Below are 26,974 nucleotides of genomic sequence, written 5' to 3' on the forward strand. Positions count from 1 at the left end.
TCGCCCTCTTCATATTCTCATTACATGGCTATCACTCATTCTCCGTTAATTCAATCCATTCATCATCATTTACTGCCATCAATTTAACTTTCACCTGAATTCACGCATCATAGATTTTGCCCGTTGCTTCCTCTCATCTATTTCATTCACCTCATCTCCACCATTACATCCATATTTACAATTGTTAATTCTGTGCAAAGCGCCTTGATTAAGGCGCTATATGAATTCCTCTAAGATAAGATTAAACGTCGCCTATTAATAATTTAGTTCTAAGGCCACACACAATGCTATTAACGAATGGATTTAAGTTTTTTTTATTGAATTCATGTGCAAACCTGACAAATCGTATTGCACTTTGAGCCCAATTTCATCCAGGTTTAAAAAGCATGCCGTGTGATGACTCAAGTGTTGACGGTGAATTCAATAATAACAATGATTCGCGTTCAATGTATGTGCTTCTTGTGCTTTCCGTGGCTAATACAATACATTCAATTTCATCATTGCGATTGAGGCTAAAATGGGACGCAGTGGTTAAGATGCGCGATAGCCCTCCACTGACACAGGCCGCCTACACGTGCAGCAAACAACGGCATTCCACACGTCCACCCACATCGGTGTGACTGTGTTAATCTCCCACGTCTAATGAATGTTACGTCCACATACCTGTCAACCCCATATCAGTCCCTACCTCATTAAAGACAAATTCAGACCGTATTGGTCACCCCGTGCCCCTTATAAATATTAACGCTCATCCTACAAAGTCCCATCACAAGGGAGAAACACAAATAGAGAAAGAAAAAAAGTGTCCGTATTGAAAACTCAATTTCCCTGGACAAGAATACGAGTAAAACGTATGGGTTGACAGGTATACGTCCAACACAACACACGGACTGTTCTTCGTGTCATTATTCCCAACGCACATCATGAACAGGGGGCTCTGCGTGTTGGCCTCATCGGGGAGCATCAGCAGATCCACGTGGCAGGATACAGAACGAGGAGCCGTGGTTGCCATGCTTAATGCTACGGTGTAGAGATCTGGAAACTCCAATAAGCTACAGATATGGGATTTTTTTTCCCCCCAGGATCAAAGTATAAAAAATAAGAATAGGTTTTTACCCATTCTAGCAATAAAACAGCAGGTGTTAAGATGTTCAAACACCAAATAGAAACCTTTGGCAAGGAATCAAGTCTGCATTAACAACATGTACATGTGGTGAACATGCCATCAAACAGGTTCTCATAATATATGGCAGTGGTCTTTGAAACTGATTGGCCTACACCAGAGAGAGTCGCCTTCTTTCGGGCCTCGTCTCACCAGTGCCAGACCAGAGGACAACGCCAAAAGGCGAACAGTACAGAGACAATGCACTTACTAAAGCTTGCAAAAGGTTTCTATTTAGCGTTTGAACATCTTAACACCTCCTGTTTGATTGCCAGAAAGGGTAAAAACCTATTCTTATTTTTTCATAATTCTTATATTTTCATAATAGGCAACTAAACATAACTTTTTTAAAGTTTTAACGCGACACAATGAAATCTGTTAAAATACGCATTTCCCCATACATACTTTACAGGAATGACGCACAGTGAGTTTTTTTTTTTAAAGATTAAATATATCTGCGTAGCTCATTAATCTGCGGTTGGAGAAAGCCTGGAACGGAGTCTGCGGCTAAATCTCTTCTGCGGTAAAATAAGAAGACCAACATCATCCATAACAGAGGTTTGTTTGAGGGTTAGATCGCGTAAATATATAAATGTGTGGATAAAGCCGCCACCATCTGACACAGCCAATTAGTAAGGTTTGTCACGTAAACATAAGTTTAGTCAGGTTTGTCACTAAACAGTAAGGTTTGTCACGTATACAGAACATTCGTAACTGGTACAGCACGCCGGTGTGTTGGAGAGCAAATCCACAACATTTACAATCTGAGAACGACGTTTCGCCAGTGATTGCAACCAGCATCATCAGGCGGCAGCCAATGACACGTGTTTGCACCCGGAATCTGCAGACGCAGAACGAGGAAATAGATACCCTTTGGTTCTTTCGGTAAAGTCACGTAGATATTTTATTTTATACCTGAGTGACTTTACCGAAATAACCAAAGAGTATGGATTCCTGCAGTCACGAAAGCTTCAACTCAAGATTGAGGAAACAGAACCTCGCCGTGACTCTCACGGAGACGATGAAATTCATGAGCGGCGGATAACGCGCGTCCGTGGTCTGTTTATTTGATTATCTCGCTGAGATATGAAGCGTCAGCGTTGTAGCTACTCCACTTAAAAAAAACAAATAGAGCAACGCGGTAAGTTCGCGCCTGCATGTGAGCAAACTGAAATAGCGTTACTAAACCAGCATTTTCTTGGTTCTTTAGGAAAAGTCACGTAGAAGGGAAATAATATAATAAAATAAAACAAGACATGAGAATGTATTATTGTTTTATTTTTATTACTTTATTATTTCCCTTCTACGTGACTTTACCGAAAGAACCAAGAAGATGAATAGCTGCAGTCACGAAAGCTTTAAATCGAAAAATGAAACCAGCAGTGAATTTCGCCGTGGGCTGCGTACGAATCTGCAGCCACAGGATCCACGCAAATGGCTCCGTGCCGGCCGAGCGAGTCACGTGATCACAACACTTGCTCAAGATGGCGGCGCCCATGGCGGTGCGGCGTGCGCCGCGTGCAGCAGGCTGAACTCGCTCAGTTAGCTGCCGAACTGCTTTGATGTGCGTTTTGTATTCGTAGAACAACAAGAAAACACGTATTCTTGGTTCTTTCGGTAAAGTCACGTAGAAGGGAAATAATAAAATAATAAACAATAAAAATTCTCACGACGTTTCGACTGCAACACAAGCAATCATCATCAGGTGTGAAATCCACACCTGATGATTGCTTGTGTTGCAGTCGAAATCCACACCTGATGATGATTGCTTGTGTTGTCGAAACGTCGTGAGAATGTTTATTGTTTATATTTTTATTATTTCCCTTCTACGTGACTTTACCGAAAGAACCAATAATATGAATTCCTGCGGTCACGAAAGCTTTAAATAAAAAAGAAAACGTGTTTCGCACCCGGAGAGCATTGTTGTGTGTACGACTGATTAGTCTGTTCGCTTTGCTTTTTTAAAGAGGTGTCGCCCAATCTGGCGAATACGTTTTGTCATACTGTATAAGCATGTGGAATTACATGGAAATTGATTGCGATGGCAGTGGTGCACACTCACATTAGTATTGCTTCGTTAAGTGAAGACCTGTCCTGTTTTGTAAGACCTCGTTAAATGCGTTCCTGAAAAGTACCACTTTGGGCAAAAAACACGTTTTTCCAAACTATTTTAAACCGGTAATAAGGTCCTCATTCTCCACAGGTAGTATCGGTTAACTCGGGACGGTTTTGTAACTTTACTTTTAAAACAGATTATGAAGAGCCACTGCCTGAAACGTCAGCGTTTTATTTCCTGTAATAAAGCAACTCCTTAAAAGGCAAAACGATGGTGGCCAAATTCTCAAAAGGTGGAAATGGTGATGATTTTCCGAAGGACCTTGGAATAGAGGTCAAGAAACAAACAGCAACTTCTGTTTGATGATTCGAAGGAAGGGGTGTCAGCTGGTGAAGTGAAGGCGAAAGCTCAACATCAGACATCAGAGTGTACGTTTGAGTCAAAGGTCTGCCTTTTGGCGTATAAAGAAATCGATCAGAGTTAATATATTTTGTATCATTACAATGATTGCGTGTAAATAAACACGCCCTCTAAACGTTCCTAGGCAAACTACTCGCAGCTTCTCGGTTGGTGAGCCTTTGTCCATGACGTTGGACGCCTTAATCTAAATCAATGGGTATGTTTCCCTTGCACATTTAACGATGGAAACGAGACTTTGGTTAGTAGGGTACAGCTGAGGACACGCTTTGGTCACAGGTGATGCTTTTAAATACTACACTGTGTCATGATGGTTTAAAGCCCTTTGTCAGTTAACTTGCTTGAAGGCCATGTCGGTTATTGGGGTTTGTATTGCAATATATTACAAATTATAATGGCTTTACACAATAATATAGGTTAAACCTCTGCCAATGAAATTAGTAACTTCCTTGGTAAAGACAAACTCAAAGCGATACATAAGTTCCAGGAGAACCTCGAGCTGGGAGATTGTGATCAAGGTTCAATCCCAAAAAGATATATTTGTTTTATGTGGCAATTTATTACAATCCAAGCATAGCAACCACTTGCAATCGGAGCATGCATGAATATCGTACAATAGTTATAGTAAATTCTACACGTGAAAATGTATTGAGGTCATTTGCAGACACTGACCCGGCCAGGTACAGTAATGTAGAATTTCCACAACTGGCGCAATTTACAATTAAGATACGTAATTTTTTTGCAGGGAGATACTTTGAAATTAATGTTATTAACCCATTTCTTTATATTGTCTTACTGTGATACAGTATTTTTTAAGTTACCATCACCGACTTTGAACTTTAAAGACTAGCCATTAAGCAAACCATAACCCTTTACAACACATCTAGGAGTTGAAAACAAAAATGGGTTGTGTACTTAAAACAGGGCTAATTAGCTTCATACAGTTTTTTAGTTTTTATGTTTTAAACAAGACAGAAATCTGCATCAATGCGATGAAAAGTACTGTACCTATAATAGTTATTTAGTTTTAGATTTGTTGCTGATGTTGGGCATCAAATACACTCTACACATTTCCCAAAGCAATGTGTGTACTGCTACAATTGCAAAGATCGCTTACACGAAACGAATGATTAAGTTACAATCTGGTTATTTTAGTTTTTTTTATTGAGGTTTTGTTCATGTTGAATACAAATCCACATTAAAGTACAAGGAACACATGGGCACGGTGGAAGTGCGTTGTCTCATGCCGGCTAAAACCTAATGGGATGAAACACAGCAAAACCCATCACCAACCAGCGGTGGGAAAGTGAGGATTCACAAGACCAAAGCCAAGCCAAACACACGCCCCGCCAGCGTGGGAGGTGTTGCTCTAATGCTCACAAAAGAGGACATGGAGAAAGAGCGACACTGAATCAAAGCTTGTATTGAAAAACATGCATGAGCTATATCTAACCCTCGTCTTCAACCTAACAATCACTTAAATGATCGCAACTAACCACAAATCTCGCTCAAACTTTAATTCTAACTCTTACCATAGTGCTCATTATAACCACAACCCTCTTCCGGAACCTTAGTCACCCCAAATAGTCAGAAATCTTAAACCAACCCCTCTTCCTTACTCGATGATGCCAACATCCTTTGAAAAGCAATGTCTTTGTAAATAAAAATGGAAAGAAGTTGGGAATTGCTTTCACATTTATCTACTATTTCTGAGCATGTCATTTTAAACTTTACAATGCCACACTTAATATATTCGGTAGGGGCTTGCGCGGAAGGCACCATGCCCAGTCCAGTCCTCACCTCTCCTGATCTTGGCTTGAGTTTATGTTTGAGCATGGGAAGATTTATCCCAAAATTCAACCTCCACCACTGGTACATTATTTTCCTTTCACATCCATACGTGTGTTTCACACTCGGTGCAATCAATTGCCAAACACTTTTTCACCGCACAAGCTAAGATATTTACAGTTTACCATTACACTGAAAACGGGGATATTAAAAATGATAGAAATAATAATTTAATGGAGTTGATAAAAACCTCACATTGCTACTGTACCAGAAAGACCAATATTTAAAATGGTCTTGTAAATATCTTAAAGTTAACTTTTTAGGTATCTTCTACGTTGACAGATGAACAAACAGTAATGACAATAACTGGAATGAAACAAGAAACCAACAGTAAATATTGTAACACAACTAGTTTATAATCTTATTTTGTGTTACAAGTCAGTCATTATCTTTCAGCTAAAGCTTATAGTTTTAACCATGGCCAATAGAAATCTGATGACGCACCAACTCCACTGAACATAAATTTGGTTAATCTTTGGATTAACTGACAAAAAGCATACACTTAAAAAAATGTTTTTTTTTGCTTTTGTTTATATCACTTTAACGGAAATTGGTCGTGAATCAGATTTCTAATCTGGCCTGGTTGTAACCCTGCATTTCATCGACTTATTCAGGACCCACAAGTCGGCCATCACGCAAAGGTACTCCTCCAAATGAGAGCAGAATGATCACAGCACTGAGTGTGAAAATGACTCACTAGTCACAATAGAAACTCGCAGACACAACCAACGACGCAATTAAATGAGCCATTTATAAACACCACTTCCATGACATCTGCTCAGGTTAAACATTTTAGTGACTGCTGCAATGAACAAGAGCTGCAAATACCACTGCTTTGCTGAAATCACAATTCTGCTTCAGAGGTTTTACAAGGCAGCTTCACATGTACAAACCTTTTTCTTACGTACGAAAAATTCATAATATACAGAAATTCTGCTGTCACTGCCCGATTAACTGTAATCCTCAAAGCTTGTATTTCAAGAACTTATTTTAAAAGATAGATCTGAGATGTCAGTTGCACACATAAAATAATTTCAATAAGCAGAAACGTACAAGAGACATCACAATTTATATAAAAATGTTATGCAGTTTTTACAGCATTTTAATACTGTTGACATATCTAGCTGGTTAATTTAGTGATTAAGAGTCAATACTGAAGCTACCATAGTATAATGACAGCAGTGCAACTACGACCCACTAAAGCAATGCTGGCGCAAAACAAATAACCTTTTCAAAGAGCTTTGGGAAGTTAAGAATATCATTGTTAATGGCTTGAGGAATGTATACATAACAGTTTTTCTTCCCAAAGCAACCAATCTCTAAAAGCCTGTATTCTACAGCCACAAATTGTGTGCTTAACGCTACAGTATATCCCATGCAAAAATGGCAGCATTATGGCATATGTCAAGAGCTGGAAAATAAAGTAAAAAATTAACACGACAATAAGCATGGCTTAACTAGCACAGAGCACAATTGTTTCCACAAACCTATTTACACACACAACTATTCTTATTTGTTCTCATTGTAATCTGACTATAGTACAACAACGTGCATACGATTTGTGTGGTCTAAATTAAGCTGGCAGCGATGGGTTTCTCACTCCTGTCGTCTATGGTCAATGTTCGTGATGTTTAAGTGCCCCCAAATTAGTTATGCTCCTCTCTTCAGATGCATCAAGCATCTGATTTCCAATTTGAATCAAACATAAGTGGTTTGTGCGCAGCTTATATCTCGTATACGCAATGTACACCGAAGCTGCAACCAGGAGAAACAAAACAATATATTAGATATATTACAGAAAATGTCAAACACAATTTAAGACGACACCCAACGAGGCATACAGACGACACATGGCTTCAACTATAATGTACCTTGGAAAGCCTGTTATTGATCTTCAAGTGTGTTCAAACTGAAGTTGCAGAACTTTTTAAAGTTTTGATTATTTTCATCTGAATAATACACTTTAAATAAGAACATTAAAAAATCCGAATCTGTTAGGAGCATTATGTACCAGTTTTATAGTAACAGGATGCCTCCACATCATCGGCATGAAGAACACTACAAGCAGAAAATAAGTGCCTGAAACAAAAACAGCACCGTCAAAGTTTAATTTCATAGCGAGAACATTTAATCACCCAACAACACTATTGCTGAGGCAAAAAAAGCATTTTTTTTCCATTAAATACACAGCTAGAAAGCTTTCTTAATATGGTCCCTAAATTTGTATCCACCAAAACCAAGAAACACTGCCTTGGTTACGTTAATATGAAAATGTGCTTCATACTGCACTTGAAGACACCCAATACTGCTTTATTGTTGGTGAAAAAATCCTGAAATTGTCCACTTAAGTCAAGCAAACATTCCTTTTTAATGCAAAAAAGTGTTACATTTTTTTATCTTTTGTGTCGAGCATCTTTCGCACGTAAAAAAAAAATGCAGTCCAGTGCTCAATTTTTTCGACCTCATGCGAAGTTCCGCCAGTCGTGAGCGCACACGTGGCTTGCGCACGTGGCTCACGCAAGGAGACACGATGATGATAGCGGTGTTGGAAAGGCTGTCGCGCAACTAGCAGCACTCATGCCTGCGCAGCGCTGTCACGGGGACGCGGCGGGCACCGTCATTGATTTGGGGTGAGGTGTGCGGAGGTCACGGCAGGCAACGGCCCCCAGAGGGCGGTGGGGGAGGGGCGTCACTCTGTCCCCACCACCGCCGCTGGTTCCCCGTTGGTGCCACCGACCGTGGCGGACTCCGGCTCGCGCGACGGGGAGGGTGGGAGCGTCACGTCGGCCTTGTTGCCGGGCTCCTGCTGGGGATTTCCACCTGGGGGCCTCCCAAGCTCACGTTCCAAATCCACTATCTGTGTACGTGGCAGAGGGGGGGCACACATTTACAAATGTACGTTACTTACTCTAGAACTCCTTATACAGGAGGTTATTCTGCCAGCAGTGGCACAACTAAGTAATTGCAGAGCTGTACCTTTATATTTTAATAACACGTGCCTGTGCCTATCAGAGCAATCAACGCTGGTGCTAAAAATACTTTAACTGTAATTACCCCAAACAGCAATGCACAATTGTTAACATTATGATCGTCTATGATCAAATTATCTGGAAAATGCCAGATCTCAGAAGCGAAGTAGGATTGAGCCTCAACATTGCTGGATGGGTGACCACCATGCACACACAGAGGTTGCCAGAGCTCACTGGGCTACGTGGTGGGCAACAGAGGGTAGTGTCTCAAAATCCATTGTTGTGCTGTATTCGTATGCTTCGACATGTATGCTCCCAACCATCAACCCAAAGTGACCAGCCCCAACCCGCAGACATGGGAAGGCACTCATCCAGCAATGGATTGACAAAACATGTACACGTGCATATGTAAAGTATATGTTTAATATACTAGGTGTGATTGTAAACTAGGTGAGATTGTAAACTTTTTAGAAAGCACCCCATGAAATATTTAAACATACTTTTTAACATATACTGTCAGTATCTGTCGAACAAAAAAAAAACTATCCATTGTCACAGAAAATTCTCGACTTGAGATACGAAACAAAGATGGTATGCTACTCAAGATAGGAAGCTGTACATAAATGACAAACTGTAGAAAGTATTCAATGTTTTATGTTCAAACGTTGGTAGTGCTTGCCCTTACCCGGCTCTGCAGAGTTTGTATTTTTTTCCCAAACTCATCTTCCATTTCCGAAAGCTTTTTATTCTGCGTTTCCTCGCGCTTAGCAAAATCAGTTTCCCTGAGAAAAAGCAGATCACAGTAAATACACTTTCAATAAATACACTTGCATAACAACACATTTTCTAAAATGAATGCTAGTGTTTAATACATTAACTAATTATATATATTCCTGTATTAGAAATCCAATTGGTTATTGTCACACTCTTGCATTGCTATGTCATTTGAATTCATAGGCAGGAGAAATTCCATTTCGAAGCAAATCGTTTACATAAAATTGGCCACACAAAACAATGTAAGTTGTAACACAAATGGTGTGTGGCCCTAGAGTTGCATCGCACTAATTCCCTCTCAAATGGCATTTGTTTAAGGTCCCCAGCAGTCTCTAATGTACCTCGGGCTTTAGACAATCAGGCTACACCCACGCAGGCAGGACACCACCGCGCCCGAGACTAGTCGAGACAGGCACGTGCGCGTTTATTCATCGGCTGGCAAAGGTAATTTAGAAAAAGAGTTGTGGAATGCGCAGGCTCACTTTTGCTGGTACTCCTTGATGAGCTTCTTTGCCTTGTTGTACTTCTTCTCCAGCACCTGGTACTGGGCCTGGCTCTCTTTGAGGTGCTCGTTCACGCTCTGGCACAACGTCTGTGCCTCGAGCCAGTACCCCTCGAGCTTGCTCATGCGCTCGGCGTTTTCCTCCATGTTCTGCTGCAACTGCAGTCGCTCGCTCTCCCAACGTTCCTTCTCATCCTCGGTGTACGCCAGCTGGTTGGAGACGCACCAGGGATCGGAGGATTAGCACCATGCACGCGAATGGGAAGTAAAAAGTAAAAATACAGATTGACTAACGATGAAATCCTTCATTATATTACAGTGAACTCCCCATTATCCATGTGCAGATTATCCGCGATGTTGATCAACTCGGCTTATCCTTGCCCTTTACCAGCACTGGCTTAGTTATTAACCGGCTCCTCACTGATAGAGGCTTAACGACTCAATGGGCTCATGTAACCACATACATTTTAGAAAAGTAAAACGATTGCTGTTAAGAAACAATAAAACACATAGATGACACATTCCACGCCTTTATCCCCATTCTACATCAGTAAACGATAAATATAGTTTTTATAGCCTAATTTACGTATGTTTTGCATTACCAGTGTTTTATCCAGGCCATCCCTACCTGCCCCAGACAATTGAGAGTTACCAGTAGCTTCATTTTCTTCAGTAAAGCAAAGCCCTATTAAGGCACTTGCATGTTGGGATTTGTAATATTGAAGACAATCCTTAATATTATCACACAAATGTCAACGATATCATCAATGAAACGAGTAATAAATAATGTCCAACCTTCTTCTTTAACTTGGAAATTTCAGCCTCCGTGACAGCATGTTTGATCCTCAGCTGGAAATAGAATGTCGCAAATAAAAATAATATAAAACTCTGCTTTTACCTTATATAAACAGGGATATTCTGACAAAATTACAGAATGAGAAAATTAAGGTTGAAAGTTATTTTATTCAGAACAAAAGGGGCTTCTATTCAAACCTGAAAGTCAACACATTGGTTAATAACTCTGTGGACTTAAAACTAAATACATATTATAGGCAACATTTTGGGAAAGTCCTTCATTTAGGCAGTGTTATTGACTAATGTGTTGAGTTTTTTGTCATTTATGCTTTTGCACCACTGTCAATGCAGCATCAAAGTTTGATTCCAACTTGTATGCCTGTAAGCACAAACATTGTACATTTAAAATTCCCAATAATCTCCCATCGTACATGTAGCAATTGTAGGACAATAGTAACAGTCATGCTGCAGAACATTAAACCAACACAACCCTTTGTCAATCCACTGCTGGATGACGGCCTCCCTACATCTGTGCAGGTTGTAAGGATTAATTGATCATATTTCACTACGCTGATCAATGCGGGCAGAGAGCACAAGTGTAGGAGCTTACAAGTGTAGAGGAGTAGAGGAGAGTGACGTCGTGTGCGCTGTCCAGTGCGATGACGTCACGGGACGTGGGGTCACGCGCGCTGGACAGTGCACATGACGTCACGTCTCCTAGGGTACTTAAGGGGGAGACCCCGTGACGTAAGCGGGGTCACTGTGGGAACGGGTAGAGTAAGCAGGGTGAAGAGGGAACCAGGGGTAGAGAGAGGGATCGAATAGGGAGTCTGGGGAGAAGCCGGTGGTAGCCGTAGAGGTGCTTCTCTCTCCGGTCGGTGGAGTCGGCAAAGTCCACGATCCGACACGAGAGAGAGAGACCGGAGCTAGCCGGCAGGGACCCGGACTCAGAGTAGGACCCCTAGCCCCTGGGAGTTGTGCACCCTGTGTAATATTGTAACAGCTTTAATAAACCCTGGCAGAAGCCCTTAACTTACCTCTGTCTATGAGTACGTCCATCGGAACTACTCAACACAAGTACAGAAGAGCAATAGCAATTGCTGCACTATCCACTACTACCCAGAACAGAGTCCTGCAAGCCCTATGACAGCCTGCTTGTCCATAATGGTCATCCAAACAAGGGCTATATATTCAGGCTCCACCCATACTTAGTTTTTAAGACAGGGCGCATTCCAAGTAATATGGTTTTAGCATGTATGAATGTATGTTGAACTTATTTCACACCCTACATAACCAACCGTGCTAACCTTAAGTGTGGGGGGGAGAAGGACAACAAACTAAACACAAAAAGCTGTTCTAAGGAAATGAGTTTTCAATTTAGAAATTAGCGGCATGGGCTGGTGATTAAGCACGCGAGTCCTCACCTCCTGGAACTTGCGGGCGAGCGTGCTCGTGTCCATCTCGCTGGGCGACAGCATGTCGTCCCCCTCGGCGAGGTCAAACACCTCGATGGCCAACCTCCCGGCGTCCGCACCCTCTTCGTCCTCGTCCGTCGCGTACTCGCCCGTCTGCCCACGGCACGGCCGCGTTATTATTGTCGCCCGTCACCGCCGATCAATTTGGCGCGTACAGTCAACGAATTCAAACTCGTTAAACGCGGCATCGTGGCTGCGGGCGAGTGTGTGCACGTGCGCACGCCTGTGGGGTCACCGCAGCGTGCGTCGCGTTCTCAATGCCCCCACAGAGAAGCTTCCATGGGACCGCGGCGAGAAGCGCCGTTAATTATCGACGACAAACAGGAGGCAGCATTTTCTGGACTGAGGCAGCAGCGTTCTGCGCATTTCCCGAAAGGTTAAAACAATGGCGATGTCAAGCAAAAGAGTCAGCCCAGTAATTCCATCCAGCATGTCCAAGACCAGGGGTGGAGAAACGTTTTATTCCAGACTTTCAAATACCTTTGGTGGTCAAACAAACATTAAGCGTTGAATATAGTGCAGCCATGATGCTTGCAGTGATGAACAAATATCGTTTGTGGGCCTTTTCGGATTGGTAAGTTTTGTGTGGCTGTAGGCCGTGTCGAGTCCGCACACCATAGGTTCCACCCCTGCCTTAGACAAACAGATTCTAGCATAACTTCCATTTTAATACAATTTGTTAGTAACCACCAATGATAAGCACTCACGCAAACATGGGAAGGTTTTCCTCCATTTCATAGAATTTCCATGAGAATGTAACAATCAGCGAATACTCGCACAGCAGACCATTTGCGAGGGAAGACCATGAGCACAATAAGCACTGAAAAGGAATTTAGATTAGCAGGGTTAAATCGCCATAGAAAGCTCCCAGCATTTCCTAGATTCAGAAAGGGCAGAAGCAAAGACATCGCACAGACACAGATATCGGGCGAGCGCTATGTGGAAGGACACAAACCTGAATCCCCCTGCGATTATTGTTGTTGTTATTGTTGTTGCCGTTGTCTCGGTCGTAGCAGCCATAGGCTAGTTGCTGCCACTACAAGCGGGTGGGATGGAGAGGGACGAGGAGCACATGCAGTCATCGACTTACTGGGAAAGAAGGAACGGGAGGGTTTATATGGAATGCGATTATTACCGCATTCTTACATCAATAATAAAAAAAAGATTTACAGAATCAAATTAAATGCAAACAAGTTTTGGTAAACAATTTAATCAGAGAATGAATGATACATAATATGCAGCACTTTATTAATGCACTGCTGGATAGAAGTCTCCCGTTGCCTTTCAGTCATGTGGATTGTTTGACTCTACTTCATCAAGCTGGTCACCACTGCGTCATGGTGAAGGAGGTGACCAAGGACCAGTGTGGATATCACTCGCCACTGATGTTAGCCGTGGCCAAGAATTTAACTCGGATCGCTGGAGTCATAGATCAGTGAGCGAACCACTGCACCGCTGCTCCTTCCCCACTGAAACATGTGAACTTGAGGGATTATTAAACATGTATTAAAAAAACACAATATATAAGATAAAGGCATGAAGGATCAGCATACAATGATGCAGGGAATTAAAAAGAACAGCATCTTATGGTATTGTGGAAATGACATTGGATACAAAAGTGGAAGAAAAAAACACAAGATGGTGCAGATTCAAAATGCACTTCTCAAAGCATAAAAGCCTCTTTGTGACCATCATTGTTTACAATCCTTCCAACCATGGCTTAGCGTTAAAAAGCCCCACACTGTCCGAGATGACAGCCGGCAGTCTATGCACAACAGGACTAACAGGTCCTGAGTAATGTTGAGCCAGCACAAAGGCACTTGGCGTTATTTGTTATACAGCAGGACAAAGTGGTGGACTGGTATTTCATTTGGGCGATAGGGTGCCAATTTCCTTAATATATTTTCCAGTTCTGAGAGTTCAAAAAAATATTTGTTTGGTTACCAAGTGATGAACATCGCGAGCACCACAGGGTATGTGAGAAAGTATAAGCACCCCTGGTGTGGATAACAGGCAATTGCAGGGCTCTCGGGGGTAGTTTTGTGATATTACATTCCTGAAGTTGGACCTGTCATGTGGTGATGCACTGCTGTTGGCAAGAGTTCCAAATTAAATATTGTTCACCAACAAGCAATACTTTTTCTGAATGATTTCCTTACTACCGAGTAAGATGCCACTGAGATTAAAAGGATATTTTAAAAGGGAGCCCATGGGGAAAAAAGGAATGGTTTTATTCACTTCACTTACGGTAACATGGTCTGCATTGGCTGTAATAAAAGGGATGTGCATGAGCGCATGGCAAAAATATCCCAGTAGCCCAAAGCAGCATGTCCTCAACAGGCTTTGTGTTTATCACTCACTGCAGAGGTTCACAGTTCGAATCGAGTGGCTTAACCAGAAACATTCGCGGCCGTCTGCTTCATAGTGGATGTTAAAGATCCTTTGACATCAATCACAAGAATGGGGCCATTGTGTGCCGACATCATGCTCCAAATTTTCTACATTGGAAAATTACCCCCAATTTACTCAATAGGAATATACATGGCAATTGTCACCACTTACTTTAAAAACTTGCCAGGACCGTCCTGAAAATTAGTGCAATAATGGACAATGATGAACCCATGGAAGAGCCAATGATGACATCTGAATATTAAGAGCTGGATCAACCGTGAGCATAGAACGGGGCAGCTGCCTATGAACCCACAGTGACTGGAGGACCATTCCAACACAGAGCTGACAGTGAGGCACGACAATATTTCCCCTCGCTCACGGTTAGGGGGTTAATATGAGAGATGGCAGCAAAGATGGGCGTTTAGTGGAGTGTATGTGCGTGTCTCAAGAGAGGAGAAAAATGAGACTGAAACGTACATCCACGTTGAGAGAAAACGAAGCGGCCTGGACGGGGGAGGAAACAGTTATGGGAGGTTAATGGGTGAAGCAACCCCTGCACAGTAATGCGGAGCTAAGTGTTAGGTTTACAGAAGGAAGGGAAATTCACTTCCCCAGGAATCGATGGTCGATACGCAAAAGTGGCTTACCGCGTAAAAAAGGCGGCTTTAAACGAGACTGTTGCCAATCGATAAGTTGTGCGGTGTTCCTGCCCCATGCGAGCTCCATCCCAACTCACCTCCTCCTCTTCGTCATCATCATCCTCGTTGTCGTGGTAGCGGGCGTACTGCTGCTCCAGGAGCTCCCTCTGTCGCCGCTCCTGCTCCAGCGTCTGGCTGATGAGCCGCGCCACCTCGCTCTCCTGGCCCGGCCGCTCACGTCCGATGCGAAATCTGCACACCCCCCCCCCGCCACCGTCACGGTACGCACCAATATCAAGTCAAGGTTATTTTGTTTAACCAGGTGAGAGCTCGGACAGACCGGGATAGTCTCATGTGCAAGCAAAAAAACAAAGCCCCAAAGCGCAAGTTGACTCGGGCAGATTATTTTTAGACTGATCATATTTCTATACTCATTACAATTACATGACAAACAATCAACAGATATGTAATGATATGTATTAATGCACGCCAGGACTCAGTAGTCCGTGTCAACATGTGCTAACTAGCGTTTCCGCGATATAATCTTACATATGATGCCAAATTTCACGATGACGATTACCACAATATCAGTTCCCCATAACTCTGCAAACAAAAGTTTTTGTGCTTTTCTGAACTTTGAGTACGAAAAAGAGGTTACTGAATTGCAGTTCACCAAACAAGCCTGCCGCAAGTCTTTATAATTGTTACAAATTTATAATCTGTAGTTCACATATACATAATGACTAATTAATCATTTAATTAACAATGAAAATTATGACTTCACATTGCTTTGCATGACATCAATTACTCCAAAAAACATTTTGCAAAGTACTCATTTCAATTGATAATAGATATTTACATCTTTCATTACTGAAGTTTGCTATTTTTATATATATTTTGTCAGGAAATGAAATAAACAATGGAGCGGCAATAATTGCCACCTAACATAATTTAGCAAAACAGACGATACGATTATCGTGGATCTCATGCCGTACGATGTATCGCGGTATCGTCAGCAGCAACCCTCATGCCAACGTACACCATTGCAAGGCCTATGCTTTGTGAAAGGAAGATATCGGGCATGGAGGCTATCTATTCCATTACATGCTGACCAACAACATCTGCTGCTGCTGCTGCTTAAAATTACGGACCATGTCTCGCAGCAGAACTCCCCAACTAAAGAATCTAGCCCAGCTCATGAGCGACTCGTGGTTTATTTATTTTAAACTCTTGCTTGAGGCGGACAACCATGTTTTAAGTGGTACCACTGCCCTTGTTTACAACAAGACTCCATTAAAAACAACCTATTTAAATATTGACGCGAGGTAGCTACTCAAAGACAAGGGGTTGTTGTCATGAGCGTACTCTGTTTTATATGTTCATGTACTCTTACCGACTGTTGGTTCTTGTTATTAATTTACGGACAAAACACTGGCTGTGCCAAAGCAAGGCCAGGTACAGTGGAAGTGATGTTCCGAATAAGAGGTTGCTAAAGGCACATCAGCTTCACCTTGCCACCGTTGTGGCCAAAACGAGGGTTTGACCGAGCGGAGCTCAGTTTCAGGAAATGAGCAGCCGTCTCGTGTTTAAAGGGAAACCCCAAATGCTCAGTTTGATATTTGAAACTTTCCGCACAAATAACCATATATGCCTCAGAGTACGCATATTATCGTAAACGCGACGGGAGTGTAAAATATTGCAGTGCAAATGTGATACGTAATGTTGTTTTTAGAAAATTGTCAAAATACTCTAATCTGAATAAATATAATTCGTAAATCATATTAAAGTATTACAATGTCAGCAGGCTACGTTTAGCATTGCAAGATGAAGTTCCCAAATTAAAATGTTTGCAGAATTGTTTCGCTACGCTTTGTGTAATATTTATTAATATATAAAATACCACAAAAACACAATTTTTCCTGAAAGCCCAGGGGGCACAGTAATGTTCAAGCCAGCATTGAAGAGGGCAAGTTTCCATAACGCATTTTATACTCAAGCAGTGAAGGACCAGACCGTGCGGTGGTTCTGCATTTCACTCGGATCCAGTTGAAATGAAAATACAAAGGAGAACCAGGGCAGCCCAGGGAAGGCACAATATCCAAATCAAGAGCCAACCTGTGACAAGTGTGGAGGGAGTGGGGGCAGGTTTTTGCTCGAAATCGTATGTCTCGCCACAAAAAAAAAATCTCGACACTTTCTAGTACTTTTGTTGTACAAATCTCAGATTATGGGATGCCAATGCAGGTCAGACGGACAAGAGAGGATGATTGGAAGAGGCAACAACAGTGCTCACGCAGCTACGCTGATTGTGTGCGCAAGCTGGTGCCGTACACAGCGTAGACCGGCACAGTAGCAGGGTTTTTTTCTCCTTATTTGGCTAGGAAACTAAGCTACATAAAAAGCTCTCATTGGCAAACTACACACATTAATATAAGTAAATAAACAAATAAACGCATGCATTTGCATAATCCCCCAGAGCCCTGGCTAATGGGAGATTTGCGTGCGGGTGGGTCGGTTGGGCAAACCAAGAGACGTGAATGGACAGATGGGTCCTGGTATCAGCAAGGGGCACTGGACAGGGCATGTGAAAGCGGTGACTTGTTTATTTAGCTGGGGCATCAAAAGTCAGGACATCTATCGAGGGAAGTAACACAACTCTGCTACCCTACCCATCCTCTGACTCAACTGCATAGGCTTAATAACAGCGACCATCGCAAGGCTGTCAACCAGCGCTTGTTACCAGCCCAGAGATGTGAAAACAAGAGGCTGTACAGGTGCAGAGCGTACAAAGCAAACAACGACTGCATTTCTCAGCGAGTTAATGCCAAGTCCAAACACGTGTGCACTTAATCTAATGCAGCAACAACAATAATTTAACACGTAGGCTTTTGCGGCCAATACCATCCATAATACAGTTTTGTTGGGTTAGATCGCGTAAATATAAATGTGTCGTTAAACCCGCCAGCACCCGACACAGCCAATTAGTAAGGTTTGTTACGTAAACAGAACATGCCAAATTAGTTACTATCATCAACCTGATGCCAGTTATAATTAATGGCCAAACGTTGTAATCAGATTGTAAATGTTGTGGATTTGCTCTCCAACACACCGGTGTGTTGTACGAGTAACGAATTAGAATGTTCCGTTTACATGACAAACTTTACTAATTGGCAGTGTCGGGTGGTGTCAGGTTTAATGACACATTTATATTTACGTGATCGAACCCAAAAAAACCTGTATTATGAACAACAATAATTAATGACAACTTAGTGGTATAGATAGATTAAACAGGCCTACATTAAAAGCTCAGTGACAGCATCTGATAACAGGGGCAGCATGCCAAGAGAGGAGAGCAGCTCAGACATTTAACTTCATGTGGAAAGTTAATTTACCTCCATGGCTAAACTGGGGATCAGGAAAGCATTCCACGAATCAAACGCGACAGGATGCAGGGCGGCCACCGTATGCCAAACAGGCGCCGCTATACACCACGACCCAGGAGGCGCATCAGGAAATTAGGACAATGTCCCTGGGACATCCGTGGTGCTCAAACTACCACCCGCTTGACAGGAAACCGTAAAAAGGGAACTGACTCAGCACAAGGCCGTGCTTGACACCCTGCGAGGTTTGACTCGTCAGTCACACGCTATCCTGCGATGAGGGGGAGGAGACGTAAACACGCAAGGAATAATTCAGTTGGGGCAAGCGTACCGCACATTTCCACGTGTGTTTTTCAGGACGGTAGCGGCGAAGTTCTGAGTGACCCCGACAAGGCTGACACCATCCACCTCCACAATTTGGTCATTCACCATGATCCTGCGGAAACATGAGGGGGGGGGGGGTGGGGGGCGGCGAAAGGTTTTTGCAACGTACGAGAACAATGTCTCATGCCAGAGCAGGATGGGGTTGCTTTTTCAAAAACGGAGCTTTGGTCATGAAAAAGCAACATACCAGTGTGCCTGTAAAAAAAAAAGCTTAAGCAGTGTGGATTATCCACGATGACCTACAAATAAGAAACAAGGATGTGTAAATTTCATTTGGCTACAGCTAGGCACGTGCAAAATCACAGTGGTTTGAATGTGGATAATAGGTCACTTGAAGCGATCTCAGAAGTAGTTCTGTGATGTTACCTTCCACAGGCCATTCTCTAACACAGCATGATGCAATGCTCTGCAAGAGCTCTAAATGGACACTTCATCTCGTGAGGTGATCAAAAGCAGAACCGGAATAAAATTGGGTAAATGACAAAACCACAGTGATTCAATACTATCCATGAACACAGTGTGATGCACTGCCAGAGAGACGGTCATTACCTGCCGTCGCGCTGCGCTGCTCCGCCCTCCATGATTGTCTTAACGAAGATGCCCAGTTTCTCGAGGCCGGCGTCTGCTCCCACCCCCATGCCGATGATGCTCAGCCCCAAGCCATCGTCGCCTAAATAAACAAGAGTGTTTAGTTTGTCGTCCCTCCCGCACCTCCGATTACTATGGTCGGCGACGTATGGTGCTTAAGAAGTTCAACATGCATACAAAAAAAGTAACACTGGAAGCACATCTACTATAACTAATATTAACGCAGCGGTGTATCAAGCGTTGCTTTCGTGACAAACATATCGCTTGAGGGATTGTGTTCAAGTGTGCCGGATCACTCATGTCGCAGAGGTTATGCGAATCATTTGGCTGCGGTGCTTTTCCTCTCTCCGTGATGCTCTTTCCCTCACTGATGCACGATGCTCAGGGCGAAGGTCTCTGGAGGCACTCGATGAGAACCCGCGCGTCAATCTATCACTGGCAAGCGACGAGTTGCTTGCGCCGTGAGCAATGTCACAGCTGCGACAGCGGGTCATTTGTATAAAAAAACCTCAAGTGATTTTATCTAGAGCTGAGACAATTAATCAATTAAGTCAATTAATTGACAAAACATTGTAAATGGCTACTTTTTTCTGGTTGATTACTAGGGCGCCCTTTAAGGGTAGTGGCTGATGATGCCGATGATGTCACCAAACCCATCCAATCACCTCCATTCTAGAGGCACGTGGGAACAGCGATGAGACTTTTTTTTTACTAATTTCGTGCTATCCGACCATTCGAGTAATCCAAACAACAATCAATAGAGTAATGAAATACTTAACTAATTGGGTTACCTAGTTCTAATAGTATCCCTCGACATGGAATGCTTTCAATGACAAGAAACCAATCAAGGGTGTTACAATCAACAAGTCACAGGGCCTCATTCTTCCTGATCAATGACATTGGGGAGTGAAAGCGGTTTTAATTTTGAAGTTTGCCGTCAAAAAGTGTTCCACTGTTAATGACTTAGCAGCCATGCTAGGATTCACAGGTGGCCATTGTTAGGCGTGGCCTCTGGGCTCCGATTAATGATTCATCAGCTTGCATGCATCTTGCAAAACCTACACAACACGGACACCCAACAAAAGGAAGGCCGGTTCCACCAGTCGGGCAAGTGGAAGCATTTTTGCAACTCTGATACGGTGCATGCTCACTGCCTTGACTGCTCGGCCAAAGGCAGTTTTAGAGCCGTCTCAAGCAGCCACGATCCTACGATGTAATAATCCACTTAGCACTTACACACGAGGTGGTTTCATTGCTCCATCTCCTCCTCGAGTGGACCCTCTCCGATGTGTTCAATTTCTTGACTGCCAAGGAATGAAACGTCTCCTATTCTTGACCATCGGCCATCATTCCCTTCTTGAAGGTGTCCTGCCCAAGCCCATTTGGCTTTCTGCACTATTTACCTGCATACACTCTCGAATACACGTGCTTCTCTTTCTGTCTCTCAATGTAAGGCCAAGCATGCCGTGCGAGAGTACAAATGATAAAAGCAATGACAAGTCTGCAGCAGACAGTGGGAGATGCAGCCACAATGTGGTTCATTGCCTCTCAAATCTCACACCAAGCTGTGCCTCTTGATCGCTAACCACCTCTCCTCTCTCCCCTCCTTTCACTGGCCCCGTTGCTCATCCCCTAGTATTCAGGCTGACAATTCTGGGCAAGAATTGTGATGTGTTTTCAGAAATAGCTAGCCATAAAGTATGAGAAAGGGCACGCGGATACTGAAGCTGAATGCAGTGGTTATGGACGGGAGCTTGAGAATTCTGTGCAAAACAGAATTTTTATTTAATTGAGAAGACTTATCGTTCCTAATGTAATGACCCATAATTAGAATGGAATGAATGACACAATATATTTTAACAATACGAATGACTGGCAGCTCACATTACAATTCTCCACATGAATGCCCAAGTTGAAAGGTCGTGATTGATGGTGAACTTTTAATTGTACAGTATATACCAGAGTTAATTGTTAAATTAAGAATCACAGTAAACTGTTGCCATTCATTCATGAATACGGGCATTTAGAATCACTGAGAACATCACATACAATATAGCATTTTTTAGTGTTGAAATTAATAATGATTGATGATGCAACGATGATAGATGATAGTGATGATGTTGACATTGGTGAAGATGATTCTGACAATAGCAATAATGAAGGTAATTGATAAAACTTCTTTTTTATTTTATTTCTACCTACGTGACTTTACCGAAAGAACCAAAGAGTATGACGATGCTGATGTTCATGATGTTGATGTTTGGTAGAAATGACAACGACAATAGGTGACCCATGACGATGATAATGCCAATGACGGAAGGATGCTGATGATGAGGATGATGATAACGATGACGACGCTTTTCTTTCAAGACGAGGTGCGACAACGCACCTTTCTCCATTTCAACCTCGAAGAGGTCCATGCGCTCCACGCGCTTCTCCAGCTCGTACTCGGCCGACGCCGCCACGGGGTCGACGTCCTCATTGCGCCGGTCGTACTCCTCGTTGGAGAAGGTGCTGAACACCTGGGGGGGCACGGGGAGGCAGCGCCGAGTTTCAGCATCAGAGCTGGAAACTAAACGCCTCGGGGGTTTATATATATTTTAAAACATGACAGAAACCCACGGCGAGTGCAACAAAGCGTACTTATCTATCAAGGTATCGATGACGCTACTGAATTATTGATTTGTTATTCATGTTATAATATTTGATTTCTTAAGAACTGCTTTTTGTGTTGAGTTTGTTGTCCTTTCCCCGCAACTCCAATTAGCACGGTTGGCTACATACGATGCTAAATAAGTTCAACATGCATATAACAGACAACGATCCCCCGTCTTGCCAAAACACACCGTTGGGGCAAGTGCTGTTAACGAGCACCTATACATGTCCGTGCACGGCTTTAAATAAACTGCACACACTCCGGTGTGTTTTTGGGTTGTAGCACGTGTTTGTTTGGCATGATGCCTGACGTTTTTTCTTGATTTTCTGGGAGCTTCTAAGTTGCAACTCCATGCCCAACAATTCATGGTCCACAACCTGAAAACACATCGGAGAGCTATGCAGCATAATCGCGAAAACTTACGCGGTAGGATTACTCACAGCAATTGTTTCTCCTCTTTGTAAAATGGACACATTTTCAAACAATTGAACCTCATCTCCTTGATAGTGAACTCTAAGAACCAAGTCATGTAATTAACACTTAGATTTTTTTTTATATAAACGTAATATTTTATTTTATTTTATGTAAAGTGTAGGATATTGTGTGCTTAGGTCTGGGCCAAATGCACAGAATTACAAAGAAATACCGACAGTTTTTTTTTATGAATGCTTGCAGAGTCTGAAACCTCGTTGCACCCGACTATAGATAATCTCTCCCGAGACTCAACTGCTCCAAGGAAATACCTGGCATGCTGATAACAAATTTAGAATCATTACCACATTGAAATGTCATTCTGTCCATATGTGAAACAGCTTTAAAAAACGGCACACGTGCGTGTTTACGTTGACGTTTAACAAGCCCCTGTCTGGGCCCAGACTCGCACACGTGAAACAACGCCTTCTCCTCGGCTTTGTGCTCGTGGAACGTACGATGTGAAGGCGCCACACCTACTACGAGCCCTGCAAAGAGCTCACAACCAGACTTCCCATCTCAAGGCCACATTCACCCTGCTGATCTAGTACGGGGTTTTCACGCTCTCCTAACAGGTAGGTATGCTCAGGCAGGGCTTAATATCTCACAGGATATTTCCCGAGTTGCTGATACAAACTCGTAGCCAGAGCAAGAGTCATACTGGATGTTGCATGTATGTTGCACTTCTTTTGCACCGTATGTAGCCAACCATGCTAATCAGAGGTGCAAAAATATTTTCCCAAGTTGCCAACATGAACAAACCCAGCTGAAATTAAGCCCTGGGCATGTTTAGCAGTGTCATGTCCAGTCAACGTAAGAAGGATTATTCTTTTGTTTGTGTTTGTTGTCCTTCCGCCGCACCTCCAATCAGCACGGTTGGCTATGTACGGTGCATACAACGTACGAATGGGGCATACCTTGACTAGCAATATTTAAGGCCACCCCACAGAGACGATCTCCCTCTCTGTACCTGTGTTACTCTCTCTATGTATCTTGGTGATATCTGTCTGCTTATATGTCTGTCTATAGTTTTCTGGTTAAATTTTTTGTTGCTATTTCATTTATACCTGATGATGATTGCTTGTGTTGTAATCGAAACGTCGTATGCTATTATTTAATTTATTATTTTATCTTTATAAGTGACTTTACCGAAAGAACCAAAGAATAATTCCTGCAGTCACGAAAGCTCCAAAATTAAGATAGCAATATGGGGTCAAGGTTGTTTTCAGGAGCCCCAAAGTGAGAAGCATCGCAGGGGGCAATTATTTACAAACACACACAGGTGCGTATGTTTTTCACCATCACCGACCAATCACCTGTGATTTGCCATTGACCAATCGGCCGACTGGGATTTGCCATGCAACGGCATCCAGAAAGGGAACCAAAATGAAATGGGCACCCTGGAAAACAAGCGTCGACGGCGGAGGTCTATATTCACGCGGTTACTGGGCCATCGGCGGCGACGAAGGATTCTGCTTTCTTTCCCAGGAGGGTTTCAGCAGAACTCCCCAAAATTAGCAGCCGCATCCCACGCGGGGTACAGTCCCTCTCTACAAATGGGCACTGACAATCTGTCATAAAAGAGTTTCCCCCCTCCCCTGCCACCCCTCTTCCCCCCCAAACGGAGACGGTTGCCTGCTGGTAATAAAGGATGGCATTGTGATGCAGTGCTGTAAGAATGCCATTCACATCTGTAAGTGCATGAAGGCCTGGATTTTTGGAATATTACTGTGAAGAGCGGCTTTATTCCTTAGACAAAATAAGCCCCAGATGCATGGCACAAGTAGAAAGGAGGCCTTCCAAAATGCCAATGGCAAGGGCTGAAAAACATGCCCCACGTGTAATCGTGATGCAGGATCGTTTGCACCAATGAACGTCGACTCAAATCAACATGATTGCATTAAAGGGCCAGAAACGTTCTGGAACACACTTTGTATATAAAACAAAAATAGAATAGAGTGTGTTACCAGACAACATTGATTCTAATTCCTTGCGCTCAAATAAACCAGGGCAATCAATTCTGCCCATTATGCGTACCTTATAAAGTGTTGCACTGCCTATGTATATATAGAGTGTGAACACAGGATGTTTATTCGTGTGTGCGTTCGGAGCGGTAAGCATACAGGTACATCTAATGTACAGTGGCATATTGTTAATAACATTAATACTAACCATTCACAGACGTGGGGGATGTCCGACTGTACTGCATCACGCTGGTCATTATGGTGAAGAGAGGCGCCAGGGCCACACGAGATATCACTCGTCAGTGACATTAACCGTGGCCGGGAAATGTAACTACAGTCACAGGGTCTGCTAACCACTGTGCCACTGTGCTCACCCGGCATATTAGTTACTGAACATTAACACAACATTTGGATGTTGCACTTATTCCGTTTTTTTTTTTAAGTAATCATACAGCGTATATAGGATTTACTTTAATTGTCATTAGCTTTTTTTCAGGTAAAGGTAAGAACCCAATGGCTCACATTAATGTCTCTTTTGCAAGGTAAATCCGTAAAACTATAGTTCCACCGGGAATGATAATTTGCATAACATTCACATCTCATGTTGAGACGAACAAGGCCAAGATACAGAGGAGTCAACTCTTCCTCTGCTCCCCACAGACACCGATGCTAAATTTACACGACATCACAAATGCCAAGAGGCCAAGAGAAGAGGGGGGAGGGAAGAGGGGGGGCGGTGGCCACTGGCAGAAAGGAACACTGTCGGATTTGCTGCGCTTGGTGGGACGTGCAAGGACTAATGAATAGCCGTGGCGAGGGCGGCATCCCCATGCAGCAGCAGCAGCGCAGGTCACAGCGCGACGCAGGATCACCATCGATGCAGCGCGTGATTTCCGCTTTCAGCCGGGGCCACAGCTGCGCGTCCGCCGCACTAAGCGACTCGTATAATCTGCACCCCAGCCGGCAACTGCTTCCGAATAAGAAAGGCCACGAAGTGGAATCGACTGGAGAAAAAGGACGGATGAGGTTTTTTTTTTTATTCCAAATTTATAACAGCCGAATTGCAATATCACGCCACTTCCTTGTGCTGTGCGGTTACAGTTGGTCAAAACTTGTACCTTAACGATACATGTTTAGCACGTACAATAACAAACGGCCAGTAAGACACGACACGTTATAAGATAACGTTATAAAATGAATGAACATTGGTACATTATAATTAAAAAGTGGCATTTTACTTGGGAACGGTATGTCAACCGATTAGGACTGTAATTCAGTTACTAAAAAGCTCGGTCTAGCTTTTTTGACAAGGGAAAAATGTTCATAAACGACCATGGTGTCAAACCTACTCGGACAAACTGACTTTTCCATCCACGTTAGGACAGTGATGGTGCTTTCACAGTTTCATATACAGATCAGACTATTGACTTTTTTCCATAAGTAAGCAATATTTTGTGAACATCTGTAGAATTACCTTCAAAATAACACCCTCATATGTATTATTAAAATCATTTAGAAACTGTGGCTGCAAGTTTTGCATAATTTGTGAACTGATCTGCGCAGATACTGCCAAGTCATTTCAATTTCACTCTAAAAACGAAACTATTTAAAATGTGTTATTTAACCAGGTAAGACCCGACTGAGCTTGATGGGTATTTTTCAGAAGCCACTTGGCCACAAATTAAAGCCCAACTAATTGGCTTATCATGTGCAAATGTATAGCAGCCAAATATCATAAACGCATATTTCTATATTCTTAGGTTTTTTCTGTAAAGTCACGTAGGTAAAACATTAAAAAATTTATAAAAGTAAAATAAAATAAAAATCACGACGCATATTTCTAAACGTGGAGAGAAAAACCAAAGGACCCGGAAAAAAAATCTACACGATCACGGGGAGAGAGACATGCAAACTCCAAATATACAGGCGTCAGGTTTGGTATTGTACCCACGGGCTCCTGTATACCAGGCGAGGTAGTTAACATCTCGCCACCGCGGTACCCCACGAGAAGCTGCTGTGACTCCATCACTTGGGCACTCCACCGGCATTCTTCTATTTGCATTCTGTCAAGTCAAATTAAGCCGAACCAATCATCATAAGCCGTGATCTCAGCAGGAATCAATGAAAACTCAAATGGCTCGTTCGCTCTTACAATAATGGATTGGGGCCTGCACATGCTTGCACTGCGATGTCGCACACAGACTCAAATGTTAGGAAGTCTTGCACATTCTTGCAGATACTATTAAATCCTTATTAAATCCCAAACCCTTGTGTCTACGTAACAAAATGTGAAGCTTGTAGTACGGAAGAAAATTGTAAGAATTCACATACTCAAGCAATAAATAAAAGCAGCATTCTGACCAACCGGAGAAAACTGCATGGGTATCTAACAGGAAATTACTTCACTTTCTTCAGTCTAAAGCCTCGGTTAACCTTGCATTGTATCACTGGGAATAATTCAAAAAGAACACATCATCCTTCAAGACATGGTGTCCACTACCTTG

At 42.8% G+C, this 26,974-nt stretch overlaps 1 protein-coding gene across 6 annotated transcripts in view; it reads right to left on the reverse strand.

The window, feature by feature from the left end:
* Nucleotides 1-4,055: 4,055 nt before the first annotated feature.
* The window catches only part of PPP1R9B (protein phosphatase 1 regulatory subunit 9B), a 43,066-nt gene continuing 20,147 nt past the window's right edge, over nt 4,056-26,974 (reverse strand). For 3 of the 6 annotated variants that reach the window (XM_061555011.1, XM_061555013.1, XM_061555014.1), the window contains 10 exons: nt 21,769-21,901; nt 19,341-19,461; nt 18,739-18,843; nt 15,126-15,279; nt 12,954-13,034; nt 11,948-12,091; nt 10,524-10,577; nt 9,709-9,938; nt 9,138-9,234; nt 4,057-8,340 (listed from right to left, as the gene is read on the reverse strand). In XM_061555011.1, the coding sequence (XP_061410995.1) occupies nt 8,173-8,340; nt 9,138-9,234; nt 9,709-9,938; nt 10,524-10,577; nt 11,948-12,091; nt 12,954-13,034; nt 15,126-15,279; nt 18,739-18,843; nt 19,341-19,461; nt 21,769-21,901 (1,287 nt within the window). In that variant the 3' untranslated portion in view covers nt 4,057-8,172. Of the gene's footprint in view, nt 8,341-9,137; nt 9,235-9,708; nt 9,939-10,523; nt 10,578-11,947; nt 12,092-12,953; nt 13,035-15,125; nt 15,280-18,738; nt 18,844-19,340; nt 19,462-21,768; nt 21,902-26,974 lie in introns of all 6 variants that reach the window. The other 3 variants (XM_061555012.1, XM_061555015.1, XM_061555016.1) reach the window with 2 other exon arrangements.

This window comes from Lethenteron reissneri, chromosome 20 (assembly GCF_015708825.2).
Source record: "Lethenteron reissneri isolate LAM-NWPU_2019-01 chromosome 20, ASM1570882v1, whole genome shotgun sequence".
Taxonomy (NCBI): domain Eukaryota; kingdom Metazoa; phylum Chordata; class Hyperoartia; order Petromyzontiformes; family Petromyzontidae; genus Lethenteron; species Lethenteron reissneri.